General features: G+C 37.6%; 1 protein-coding gene across 1 annotated transcript in view; it reads left to right on the top strand.

The window, feature by feature from the left end:
- The first annotated feature begins 4,278 nt into the window (after positions 1–4,278).
- hcrtr2.L (hypocretin (orexin) receptor 2 L homeolog) overlaps positions 4,279–14,994 on the top strand; it is a 49,821-nt gene continuing 39,105 nt past the window's right edge. Inside the window, exon 1 of the mRNA XM_018263468.2 lies at positions 4,279–5,284. Coding sequence (XP_018118957.1) covers positions 5,017–5,284 — 268 coding nt within the window. The 5' untranslated portion in view covers positions 4,279–5,016. The remainder of the gene's footprint in view (positions 5,285–14,994) is intronic.

The raw sequence follows: 14,994 nt of genomic DNA, 5'->3' as shown, positions 1-14,994 counted from the left end.
TTAACTGATTCATTTTGAAAGAAATGTTTTTTTCTCATGATAGTATCCCTTTAAGTAGATGAAGTAGAGACAGATACATGGGAAAATGGAAAGTTATTTTTCAAAAGCTAAAAATACACATCTGTTTTGCACACACAGAAACAAATACATACCTCAACCAAAAAAGTTCTATAATTTCTATAGCATTTTGTAAGGAATATTTATCAAAGAGTGAACTTTCCTTTTTCAACCATCAAAAAATACTCACTTAAAAATCCCATAGAAATGAATGGAGAGTGGTGGAATTTCCCACTAATGGACTGTGGTGATCCCTAACTTCACTCTTTGATAAATGTGCCCCATTGTGTATAGATAATACACAGATATTAAAGCATGGAAAGTCTAATTTCAAAAACAGACAATGTGCATAAACAGGTAACACTTTTTTTTATATTTTGCACCATGCTCCCATACATTTGCATTTAGGGGCACATTTACTAAGCTCGAGTGAAGGATTCGAATTAAAAAAACGTAGAATTTTGAAGTATTTTTTTGGGTACTTCGACCATCGAATAGGCTACTACGACCTTCGACTTCGATTCGAACGATTCGAACTAAAAATCGTTCGACTATTCGACCATTCAATAGTCATAGTACTGTCTCTTTAAAAAATACTTTGACTAGATACTTTGGCAGTTTAAACCTACCAAGGTACAATGTTAGCCTTTGGGGACCTTCCCCAGCACTTTTCTAGCCTTTTTTTGATTGAAGAAAATCCTTCGATCGATCGCTTAAAATCGTATCGATTTGAAGGATTTTATGGTTCGCTCGAACCATTTTTACTTTGATCGATCGATCGATCGAAGGATTTGCGCTAAATCCTTCCAATTTGATATACGAATTCGAAGGATTTAAATTCGAGGGATTATTAACCCTCGATATTCGACCCTTGATAAATGTGCCCCTTAGTGTCTAAAGTATTTTTTCTATCCTGGAATAGAGCATACTACCTGTGTTGTAACAGGGGTTAAAGTTGGGTGGCACATGGACATCCCATTGCACACCTCTAGCTTACCCACTATTTATAATGGGGATTACAAGGCCCTAAAAAGATTATATTTGCCAGCTGCTTGCGGCAGGTTAAGTTCTCCCTTGCATCTTTTTTAGCATTGCTCTTTCCTTCATGCCTTGCACTTTTGCATCCAGTGCAAGGTACAGCCAGTGGTTTCAATGGGGTTGTTCACCTTCAGACACTTTTTTCAGTTTAGTTGTTTTCACTAGTTCACCAGAAATAAAGACGTTTTTCAATTACTTTCCCTTTCTATTTGCAAAGGTTTTTTTAAATGTAAAGTTTCATTTTCCACCTTCTTATGTCTTTCTAAAGCAGCTCTGGGCTGGGAGGGAGGTTACCGATTGATACATTAGTTGATGCATTGATTTCATTAAAGGCAGCTGTTATAATTGATATAAATAGTTGCTGATATTCCACAGATGCTACTGAGAAATATAACAACTAATGTAGCAAATTGTAACAGTTCAGGATGTGCACCTGGATTACTGAGCTGCCAGAATGAAACACCAAAGACAGGAATAGTAAACGTTTCGTTATGGGCCGCATGACAACGCACAAGCCATGTAACCTCTGAGCTTTGACAGTTTAATAGATTAGCATTTCTTTAAGAATAATCTGTACAGGATATTGATTTATCTTAAACTATAATTTCCGTGGACTTTTACTTTTTGTGTTTAGGGAGACTAATTAAATACATGGGGCCATTCTCGAAGCATATACTTGAAGGTGCAAAACACTGCATACCTCCTGACATTTGAAAAATGGAAAGAGGGACAAAAAGATCTTTTGCCTGTAGGGCGGTGACATTTTTTGGAACGTGCCCATTTTATGACCACACCCCCTAAATACCAAATCCATTTTACAAAATTTTGCAGGTTATAGTATGTTTGAACACATTTCTTGGGTTCTAGGGCCATGTTTTATCAGTTATTACAGTTTTGCTAATAAAGGTGAATTGCACTTTAAGATGAAAACCTCAGTTCTCCCTAGAAACCTGCTTATCTTAAAGGGGAACTATAGCGAAAATGAAAATGTAATATAAGCTTCAGTACACTGAAATAAGATGCTTTCTAAATACAGTATAATCAATTAAAAATGTTGTGCCGTTTCTTAAATAATCAAGTTTATTTATCTTCACTATCTCTCTCTCTCTCAGCATTTGTTTCTCCACATTCTGTCTTCATGCAGGAGTTGGGTGTCAGATAATCTTTGACAGTTAGATCCAATAAATAGTTTCAATAAGAAACAATGCAGAGTATTTAATTGATTGTATTTAGAAAGTAGCTTATTTCAGTATGACAACGTTTATATCAAATTTTCATTTTTGCAATAGTTCTCCTTTAAATAGTTACAAATGTATCTAAGTGTAGGTGCTGAGTGTTCTGGGCTCTATGTCTAGAGCCTCCTTTTTAAATTAAATGTCAGAAACTTGCGTCAGTGCAGGAGATCAAAGAGAAACTCTGGACATTTCACTAGCAATCCGGGACTGAGAGCTCAGCTGTCTAAATCAGGACTATCCTGTGAAAAAATCGGGACAGTTGGGAGGTATGCACACTGGCCAAGGTGGAAACTACAGAAACAGAGAATTTTTACATTTTCCAAGAAAATTATATGTATATAAAATGAGGCCCATAGTTTGTACTAGTTATGTTTCGCTACTATCCCCCAAAAAAGGAAGGTTCCAGTAATGGGAGGTCCCCCTACTCTTGCCGAGAAGGAGAGATCTCTCTAGATGAGGATACTATTTCAGGGTGCTAAATGTCTGCAGGATTACTTATTATGTGCCAATGTGCCAGTCATCTGTGAGAATTCCTGTACAATTACAAAGGATTATGTCTAAATTTGCCTGAAATATTATAAGGGATTATGTGTGAATATGTCTTCAGGAGCACCTATATCTGCATATGCTCATGAAGGATTACTGGGAACTGCATTCAATGTAGTATGTAGAATTACTGGAGTTTATGTGTATATTTTTCTGTGCGATTACTGTGACTACAAGATTACTGGAGATTGAAATTATCTATGTCTGCAGGATCACAAGAAAATATGTACTTTTAGTATTATAGGATCATTTGTGTTTGCCCCTGAAGAGTAAAAATAGATACAATTGCATACCTCCCAACTGTCCCGTTTTTCGTGGGGAAAGTTCTGATTTTGACAGCTCAACCAGCCGTTCCAAATTGTTACTAAAATGTCCCGACTTTCTCTTTGATTTCCTGTACTGAACAGCCAGAAAAAGATACGTTTCTAAAACTTAATTGGCTTTTGGCAGAGAGCCCAGAATATGTGGCAGGTGCACTTAGATACTTTTGTAACAATTTAAGATAAGCAAAGAAACAATTGTAACAATTTAAGATAAGTAGGTCTCTTGGGGAAACTGTAACTTGCATCTTAAAGGGCAATTCACCCTTACATTAGCAAAACTGTAATAATACATAAAGACCACAGAAATGTGTTCAAACTTTCTTAGCCTGCCAAATTTAGTAAAATGAACATGGTAGTCAGGGGGCTGCAAAAACAGGCATGGTCAAAAAATAAACGGGGCTTAGTGATGTCATTGTTTATAATCGGAGCTTAGTGATGTCGTTTCTGTCACACGACTCACTGAAACTTGTGTATTATAATAAATAAAGTTCCCCCTGTTGCAAATATGAGGATATTACAAGTTACTTCGGAGTTCCATGACCTGGGCCTTTGACCTCGTGTTTTTATATTGTCATGGAACTCATCAGTAATTTATAAAATCCTTATATTTTACAAGAGGGGGTAATTTATTCACTATATTAACAGAAATACTATGGTTTGTGTGCATATGCATTGCAAGTTGACTGGAGTCATGTACTTTAAGGATCATTTGGAATTATGTGGCTATTCAGATGCAGGATTACTAAGTATTATGGGTGTATGTGTTTGCAGGAAAAGGGGAGACCACCCTGAGATAGTATAACACGGACAACACCCATGAGGCTACTTAGGGCACCAGGATAATTGGGAGAGTTCCCATGAGCAAAGTACCTGTTTATTTACTGCTATTCAAACATTTAACTTTTGAAAGGAATGTTCCTGTGACCTGTTATCCAGACTGCTCAGGACCTGGGGTTTTCTGGATAAGGGGTCTTTCCATAATTTGGATCTACTGGATCTACTAAAAATAAACTTTAGAATGTAAACATTAAATAAACATAATAATAAATAAACATTAAATAAACACAATAGGATTGTTTGCCTCCAATAAGAATTAATTATATCTAAGTACAAGGTGCTGTTTTATTATTACAGAGAAAAGGGATGTCATTTTTGATAAGTAATCAAAACTTGTTTGAAATTAAAAATGAAGGTTTCTGAATAGTGGGTGTACGGTTAATGGATTCCATATCTGTGTATAATATGTGTGTGTAATACACTGTAACTCTTGGCGAAAAGCTGAAAATCCAGGGCAATAGACTAGGGGGGAGTATAAGAAAGGAGACAAAAATAAATTAGCAGAGAAAGCAGGTGGCAATAAATGGCTCCAAAAAACAGAACAGTTACAGCATGTGCCGGGATATCATTTATGGGATAACAATTTTAGAGTTTCTATTATTAGCTGACGCTAGAGCATGAGAAAGCCATCATTTGAATGGATTTTTATGAAACTGAATGAGCAGCAAGTCCCTGTTATTTGATAATATTAGGACCCTGGAGCAGAGGCTGATTCATGCTCGGCGCAAACCCCACCCTCAAGGCTGTTCGGGCTTTTGTGTGACTTGAGTGTTCTCACAAGGTAGCAGAGAGGATGTCAAATCCCAATCAAGGTTGTGCCTGCCCGGGATGTGTGTGTGCTTCATGTAAAGCTGCTGGGGCTCTAGCAGCCTCCACTCTCCACTTGTTCCAGCTGTTCCACAGGGTGTGCAGGGCAAAGTGTTTCATGCCTCGGCTCTAAATCTGCAGTTATCCATGCCCCTCTAATTATTACTTCATGAATGTTAGCAGCAGCAGAGAGAAGCACTGGGAGCCGTCAGATGAACAGCAGCATGCAAGGAGCCAAACTTGATCATCTACTTTATAGGAACTGGTCCGAACAAGATCTAAATGGGACACAGGAGCCCTTTCTAAATCCAAATGCTGATTATGATGATGAATTTCTTCGCTATCTTTGGAGGGAGTATCTGCACCCAAAACCATATGAATGGGTGCTAATCGTTGGCTATATCATAGTCTTCATCATTGCTCTTATTGGAAATATACTAGGTAAGTCATATCATAGACATCCTTTCTTTGAGCTCAATGGGATGTCGGAGTAAAGAGGAACATTGTTGAAGTTTTACCTGTTTCCTTTTGGCATTACATCGATCGGAGAGTGATAATGGCACAAAGATGTTGGTGCCTGCACAATAGAAGGTGCTTTGAGTCCGAAGGCAAGTTCATTCCGTCATATTTTCTAGGGATATTTATTGCTATGTATTGGACAGATAAAATAGATAATAGTATGATTCTGCAGTGGGGCTTCCTAAATACATTATGTTCCACTGCAGCATGAAATGATAGGAATGCTCAGGGCAGCTGGGCACAGTGCTGTGGTACAGAAAGCAGATGCTATGGGTATGTGAAACAGAGACTGACTACTCTCTAAGGTGTGTGATTATTTTATGTTTTATATGTATGCATAGTAAAAAAAAGCAATGGTAGAATAATTTGTACTTGTATCAAGTGAGAAGATAACTTAAGTGAGTGAGAATGAGTGTCTTTTCAGAGCAGAGCAGTCCGAATTCTGTAGTCTTCTTCTTGATTTAACTGTATCTCCCAATCAAAGCTGTTACGGTGCATTAGATCCACAGCAGAGTTCTCTTTCTTAGCTGTGCTGCCGTCAGAAAACTTGGTGTCCCATACAGGTTCTATACACCCATACAGCCTTATGGTCATCATGGTATCACTGCATCATGCCCTACCTGTTGTACTGATTGCACACGGCACTGCTACCAGTAATCCTGTACACACATATGAACATAATTCATGGTAATCCTGTGGATACATATGATCATAATCTCTTATAATCCTAAATAGATAATTCACAGTAACAATTCTAGTAATGTATGCACATAATGCTCTGCAAATTCAAAAGCTCTAGCAACCTTGCAAACAGTTGCAAATACTGTAACTCAAACATTTCTTAAATATATAGTAAGTAATTCATAGTAACCTTGCTAGCACATTGGAACATAATCCATAGTAATGTTTCAAAAATATTTATATTATATCCAGTAATCCCATAAACATTTTGGTACCTAACCTGGTAGGTACCAACTCTTGTACCTGTCATTTTACAGGCATATGTGCATTTTCCCCCAGTGAATTTCAAGTATTTCTATACATAAAATCACACCAAAACACTAGTAATCCTGCAGAAGTATACATAATCTATATTAATCCCATATATCATATCATTCCCAATAATCTTACAGGTACCCTGGCACATAACACCTAACATTCCCATGTACATATTAACCATATTAACAGATAATCCTTAGTAACCCCTGTAATCCCATGTGCATATATACCAATGTAACCTCCATGAATTGTGCAGGTACCCTTGCACATAATCCCCCCAATAATCCTGTATATAGATATATTACTATATAATCTCCAGTTATCATACAGGCACACTGGCACATAATCCAAACTAATCCCACAGGTCCATAAACTCAGCAAACCTGTAGGCACATTGGCACCTAATCCTTAACAATTCTTCTAAAATATATGCATATAATATAATGCCTGTATTGCTGCAGACACAAATCCATGTAATCCACAGTAATCCAGAGGGTGCAAGGTATATAAAATATCAGCAGTTCACATCACTCATGCATTATTTATATGTCCACTTTTATGCTGCCATCCATTATGTCATAATGCCACAGTCACTGTACTGTATTTTACTCCAGCAGCCAAAATAGCCACAGCTATAAATGCCTTTCTTTAAACTGTCAGGGAGTGTGTTATACTGCAGCTACATGCAAAGCTTTATTCTGGCACCCAGTGTATTTAATTTCCGTTATATGTTTAGTTATAAACATGCAGATAATATACACTTATATATTTGACACAGTCGTTTATCCATCTTGCCACTGGCAGCCAGTATGTAGTAATGCCATAGTTAGATGTTCAACTTTATAATAGTAGCTTGCATGCAACACTGCCACAATTATATATTAATCTTTTTACTGGCAGCAATGCTTTATAACAATACTGAAGTAATACTTGCATTTAGTATATAGTAATGCCATCGTTGTATTGCCAGCTTTATACTGCCAGATGACTGCTAATAATGCCATAGATATACCTGTATGTACCCATCTTTAATCTGGCAGCTAGTATGTATGTGAAAATTACAAATACAAAGTGTGACACATATCTCTTCCACTGTGAGCTTTTATACGATAATTTCAAAGTTATATACACAGATTTTTCTGGCAGCCAGTGTGTAAAAACTTGCAGTTATTTGCCAGAAAGTGACAATGCTGTAGTGGTACTCATCTTCCAACTGGCAGTGTGAAAATGCCAGTTATTTGAGCAGATTTTCACTGGCATCCAGTATTTATATGTTGGTATATACATGTATACATCTAATTCTTTCTGCAGTTGCGAACATAGCAACCAGCATGTTATAAAACTGCATATATTTTTTTGCAGCTTGCCTTTACACTTTGTAGTAGCAGTCAACTGTCAGACTGAGCAGTAGAGCCAGTCACTTATGCTTTATGTATAGTAAATTAAGCCCTGTTTTAGCTTCACTGTGCCAGGCACTGATGGGGATGATGTATAATCACTGTACTGCTGTAGAATATATAGACACTGTTTAAATAACAATAATAATGAATAGTGATGGGCGAATAAATTCGCCAGGCGTGAATTTGCAGCAAATTTCCTCGCTTCGCCAATGGCGAATAAAATCGCTAAACTGATGCGAAAATTGACTGGTATAAAAAATTTTTGGACGCACGTCGGAAAAGTTGCTTGTGTCAAAACTTCCGCGCGGCAACATTATTCGGACGCCCATTGACTTTAACGCCGGCGTCAGAATTGACATGGGCGGCAAAATTCGTGTTTTGTGAATTTTTCACGCTAAATTTTTAGGCGAAGCAGGACAAATTCGCCCATCACTAGTAATGAATCATTGTTCTACATTTTCAGACTGGTGGACCTATCCACCTAGTATAATATATGGGCAACTCTGCTAAAACTGGAGGATTTCAACATTGCAGGGGATTATATATTCCCCAATTCATTTTATATTTGTTTCAGGACTCTTTAACATATTTTAGAGAACAATCTTACATTTAAATCTATGTTGAATTACATTGAGATTGTATTTAGTTATTTTCATGTTTTCTCTTATATACTTGTTGACTGTTCTGTTTTACTTTCTGCTTTTGATTCAGCACCTGTTCCTTCCTCTTTTTACCATACCCACCACCATGTTGTATTGTTTTTATTATGTTTATTAATTTATATAATCTGGTATGTTTGTTCCTATCAAATAATGAATCTGAATCCCCCAGTGCAACCTCACTTTCACTTCAATAGGAAATGCAACAGTGCTCTTGGCCTGACAATCACTTGTTCATGTCACATGTTTTCTGTTTAGCAGAAGGGGAGGCAGCAGTGGTGGGCTTGGGTTTCACCATGTGTCATACCCCTTATTCATAGATAAATTAACCTTCTCTACAATAAATACCAGAGTACTTGATAAAAATTATAATGATCATTTTGCCTGGAGTCTGTGCACAAATGTGTTTAGTTGATGTCTTTATAGACGTCATATAAAGCAATAACTACTTGTGCAACAATGGGGTATAATATCAGCAGCCTTTTGGCTGGGTTCATTATAACCAAAATGCTTGCTGTGGGTGGCCCGCTAACCCTAGTTAGTGATTCATATAAACACCGACACCTTGAATAACATATTTTGTATAGTTTAAACATGTTAAGTAGTTTTAAAAGCAGTGTTTGTTAATCCATTTCCGTTCTCTGACCCTTGAAACAATGCAGCAGATACATATATGTCTTTTCATGAGTCAGAACCAGTTGCGGAGAAAATATCAATAGCCAGACAGATGTTGCTGTGAAATGCAATTATGTTTACAAATAACTTTCTTTCCATGAAAAAAAGTTAATTCAAGTTTAATGGAAAGATATTTACAATAACTATTTTTTTCATTATGTAAAAAAAATGGTTTTAGATCCCCTCAAATCCAGCTCTTTATAGCTGTAAAATCTAATATTTGCTTTGTGCATTGTTACAGACTGTTCGTTTCTTTAATATCCTTTTCATGGACATAACTATTGCCTTGGGTCTTTATAGGCAGTGATATCTATCAAACTCATGTGACCTCTCTGCAGCCACCCAATATTTCACTATGATGATATCAGTAGGGATCAGACTGAAATATTAACTGAGCTAAATGCCAGCGATAGCAAGAACGAGCTTGAAAGACTAGGACTCGATATTTTAACAATAAAATATATATTTTGTCTCTCCTGCAGAAGGGAAAATAATATAATTGTATTCATATTGTAAAATGAAATAGTAACATTCAGAGCATGTAGCTCCATCCCATTAGTTAGGAACTTTAAAATGCACAGATTTCTGTAAGGCTATTTATTAGCATTACATGATGTTGATATAATTAACAAATGCATTCTTTCCATGCGTGTGACCTTTTCTCAGATGATGAACTTTCAATTATTTCAATATCCAATTTGAGTTTTTTTTTTTAGATCTTCTAGCTTATCCTGAGCAAACGCCTAAGGCTTTGTCATTTGTAAAGTGTTCCTTATAAGTTGAGCTCAGTAATTTTCCATCATTTTCGAGATAACTGTAAATTATTCACAGGGTGACGTTGAGGTAAATGCAGAGTAACTGATTTATTCAAATCTGGTCCTTAATATGTAGCCAGAATAAAAATGTGACATCTGAAAGGCACAGGGGACTTGAAAGAAGAACAAAAGTGATATTACAGAGCCATCTAGTGTTCTCTTTGTGCATATTTTCTAATGAACTAGAAAATCCTTGAAATTAATCTGCACAGTACAGCACTAAGAACTTATGTGATCATTAATAAGATACTGAGCCGTGTAAAGTACCCGAGCAAATACACAGTATGTAAATAAACTAGAAGCCAGTATTATTTTGACAACATATTTTGGGAGTACTTACATGTTAACTAATGTACCTCGTTTATAACTTGGTTCAAAACTCTATATTTATTTTCTCTTTATCAGTGTAGCGTTATAGTACATTGACACTACTGTGGTCAATAGGAGCTACTTTTCATGTGGTGTGGTACCACAAATGAGACCCTCTTTCCTCAGGGGTAAGCCCTCTCAACGGGGTGGAAGCATGGTGTAGTGTAACTATAACTGTGTACCAATGCACAAGAATTGGGCGCCAGAGGTTCTTTGATGCTTAACCAAGAAACAGTATTTATTTACAGTAGCAAATATCCACAATGGAGCATAAAGCACAAATAGCATAAAGGCAGCATATACTCACAGTACAATTATAGGCTGGATCCCTATGGGCCAGGGATGCATCAGCAGAGGGTTACACAGCGGGTCAAGAGGTATTGCCCAGTTTTCAGGATCACCCTAAAACGAATCTAGAGGAATTCCTATCATCCCTAGTCTCAACACTTGGTCCCTATTCTGGGTTATTTTTACCCAGGGATCTTAATCCCTCTCCTTCTCCTTGTCGGAGCCTTGAGCTGCTCAACAACATAACCTGTCTATCACTCCTAGAGTGATCTATAAAAGAGTATGCTATCACTTTACTAGGGCCACCGCTCCTAGGATCCACTACCCATTCCCTTCCAACCTGTTTGGTTGGGCTAAAGTTATGGACCCAGACACATGGTTTCCAGGACCTTTATACTATGCCACAGTACCATCTAGCATACACTGTGAGAACTACAGGGGTTACATAAACATAGCTAAAACACAAGGTCCCCATTAGGACCCATTTAGGCGTCCATATTACTAGGGTTGTGCCTGTCAATAATATGTGAGGTTGTCTAAATTTTCACATCCCTACATTAGCATTGAAGGCTAATCAAGTTTAATATATGTAAAAAATATTCTTCCACACATGCATGTTCTTATTCATATGCCTCAAAAATGTCATTCTGTTAGTCAGAGGGTAGGCAATGTCCATGTGTATTGATAATAACATACACCAGTATATTGTTCAGGTATAGCACCCATGACCTGGAATGCTTTGGACCTAGGGGTTTTTTTTGGATAAAGTCTTAAATCTACTAAAAATCATATAAACATTAAATAAACCCTATAGGATTGGTTTGCCACCAATATGGTTTCATGCAGCTTGGACTTAGTACAAGGTTTTGTTATATTATAACAAGAAAAGGGAAATTATTTGCTTAAAATGGACTATGGGAGATGGAGCTTTTTTGATAAAGGGGTTCTGGATTTTTACAGGAAGAAGGAAATGATTTTGACTGAGCTTTTTTGATAAAGGGGTTCTGGATAAGGGACCCATATATGTATGGACCCCTTATTCAGAAAGCTCCAGATTACAGGAAGGCCACCTCCCTAGACTCTGTTTTAATCAAATAATTCATATTTTTAAAACTGATTTCCCTTTTCTCTCTATTAAAGGAAACAATACCTTGTACTTGATCCAAACTAAGATAAAATGAATCCATACTACAGGCAAACAATCCTATTGGGTATATTTAATGTTTATATTTTTAATTTTAAGTATTTGTATGAAAATATTACAGAAAGATCCCTTATCCAGAAAACACAAGGTTATGAACATTCTGGATATTAGATCCCTTATTTGTATACTGAGACTGAAATAAACCTCAATTATTGATACACCTATATATACTGCACATAATACAGAATGAGACAGAGGGAATAGCCCTTTTTCTGCCAACGATGTCCATACTGCCAACATACATGTGACATACTGCCAACAACATACTACTTACTTTCCAGTTAAAGTTCTAACATCCTTGCAAAACTAATTTTCATTGGAGAATTCCTCTTTGATATGTGTTCCTTCTGACCATAAATGGAGTAGCCAGCTCTTGTTAGTAATATGGAAAATGCTACCCATCGATGAAGCAACCTTTATGTAGACATTTGGCACAGGTGGTACAACATTTCCCACTATGTTACTATTCTTAGACAAATGTGAATAACTAATCCATCACTCCAATTTTAGGGTATAAGTCACTGTGTTCCCTGGATACCCAGCAGAGTATCTCCATTCCACTTCAGTGATTCAAAAGACAAGAGCCACACACATTCTGTAATAGGCACATAACATTTCATTTCAAGCCACAAATCAATAATAAAATATTCAGTAAATTGGGAAAGAGCCGTCATAACCCCTGAAGATTATGTTTGCAGTGCCTTTATTTTGAATAATTTCTGTAAAGAGGTAGCTTACCTTTCACCATTTAACCTTTAGTACATTATAGTTAGGCCCAGATTTGGCAGTCGGGCACTCCAAGGCCAAGTCGCCTTGGACAGTCAATCCACCCCCACACTACCACTCGACTCACGTACTTCTGCTCCTCTTTATGCATGCTCACTTCTTTGGTTTTGGGAGATTTAAAAATCCTGCACTCCCAATTCTACAATATTCATTAAAAATTTAGAAGCAGCTGGGGACATGCGGCCCCTTAATTTGTGCGCCTTAGGCCTGGGCCTTTGTGGCCTTTCCACAAATCTGGGCCTGATTATAGAATTCCCAATTCTTAGCAATACTTCAATTGATCTTCATTTTTTATAGTTTTAAATAATTTCCTCTTCTGCCCCTTTCCAGCTTTGCAAAATGTTCTTTGGTTGTTGGGGGCATTGCCTAGTTGCTAGGGCAAAATGTTATTTTAATTGAGAGCTGCTGAACAAAATGCTAAATTTTAAAAAAAACATACACAAAAAATGCAGTCAAGATTGGTTCAAAATATCACTGTCTACATCATATATCATAAACTTAAATTAAAGGTTAATCTACACCTTTTAATTGATTACTGCTTGTTCTGCCAAGGTGTGCAATGGTGCAAAATGTGTCCTGTGTAATATCACATGAAAGTTTGCTGCATCTGTAGGACTGAAATCATTGTTGGTTTAAAAATGAATTTACCATTGTATGAACATTTACTATTGTAACACCTATTTGGGCTGCATAGCACACAAATAGTTAAACTGTCCAGCTAGCAGTAGAAGCATGGGTTACACGCGACTTCACACAACAGGGTCAGGGCCTTCGCTATGTGGAAGTGTTCCCTCTATGGTGTAGTGCAACTACATCCCCCAGGCTACTGTGCATACAACAAAAGATGGGCGCCAGGAGGTTCTTGCAGTAAAACAGAAAACGGTTTATTTAACTATGCACGAGGCAAGTGACCACAGGTTTCGTACTCACGCAGGAGCTGAGGCAATAGCACATTTCTCACACAGAGCTGCAGGCATTAGGCATTTCTCACAGAGGAAAGGTCTCCATTAGGCATTTGCAGTATTCACACACATTCCCTCCTGGAAGTTGTCAGGAAAGCAGCTTCTACCCTACAGTCCCTCTTCACTGAGGTCCCTGACTGGAGGCAACACGCAGAGCCTCTGGGAAGCTACTCCCTTACTGCAAATCCTTGTTGGAGCTTCAACTGCTCTTTCTCTCTCACCTCTCTGCCTTTCTCTCCTAGAGAGACTATGACAAGTCTGCCCTAGTGTAACTATTCCTCATTCACGGGGTTACCTGGTCCCCGACTTCTTCTCCAAAGCACATGGGCCTTTCTGGGCCTAGCTGTGCCCAGGCTCCCCTGAGCACACCCAGCTGGATCACCATCCACAGGCCAAAGAGGAAGTGGCCACTCCCTACATACACTATAGTGCAGTGTAGCAGGGGAGTGTCATTCTCTCCTGGCAGATCACTCTAAGAAAAAGATGGGGGCCTTAAAGCTGCAGGGCAGATTACCCAGTAGTGGCCCCTACACTATAAATGTCATCTCACATTGAAAGTCCTGCAAGTTCTTAGCTTAATATAGGTATGGGACCTGTTATCCAGAATGCTCAGGACCTGTGGTTTTCCAGACCTTTCCATAATTGAGATCACCATACATTTAGGGGGTTATTTACTAAAGCTCAAATTTATCATTTTATCATTTTATTAAACCAAGCTCGACCAAACTCCCATCCATGATTTTATCTTATTTATCAATAAAATAACTAAAAAAAAAAAAGACTCAAAAAAATCGAGCAAAAACAAAAACCATCCTTTAACCATTTAATAAGCCCAATCATTTTTTAAAATTGAAATTAGTCTGTGGGAGATGACTTTCCCATAATGTGGAGCAATTCTGGATATTGGGTTTTCACTAATATTGTGAACCTAGGGTCATATTTATAAGGTTTACTACCTGTCTAATGCGGTGTAAAATAAAATTAATAAAAACTATTTGTGGTATTTATAAGGGTTGGACAAACCAATATAAATACTGAAAATGGTGATTTTGTAATGTGAAATTGAAGGGACATTGAAGGACAGCATAAAATAACACACAATGAGAAATACACAGCTTTCTAAATACACCTTTTATTTGATAGCACTTTTAATACCTTTTGTACATTCCTCTGCTGTTCAGTCCGTTGTTGTCCTAACTGGTTGAATTGTTGTGCAGCCAAGTTCCAGTATTTGGGTCCATCGCCATACAGAGTGCAGTGTAGGGATGTAGCGAACCGCCGCCGATGTGTTCGCGAACGCCGTTCGCGAACACCGGCAAAATTTGCGAACTGTTCGCGAACTGTTCGCGAACTTCGATCATCCGAAAATCGTTCGATTCGAACGATCGAAGGATTTTAATCGTTCGATCGAACGATTTTCGTTCGAATCGAACGAAAATCGTTCGATTTTAGCGATCGAATGGTCGAATGGGCGA

The sequence above is a fragment of the Xenopus laevis genome, chromosome 5L, assembly GCF_017654675.1.
Source record: "Xenopus laevis strain J_2021 chromosome 5L, Xenopus_laevis_v10.1, whole genome shotgun sequence".
Taxonomy (NCBI): Eukaryota; Metazoa; Chordata; class Amphibia; order Anura; family Pipidae; genus Xenopus; species Xenopus laevis.
Note: the sequence above shows the minus strand (reverse complement) of the source record. Positions and strands in the feature narration are given on the sequence as shown.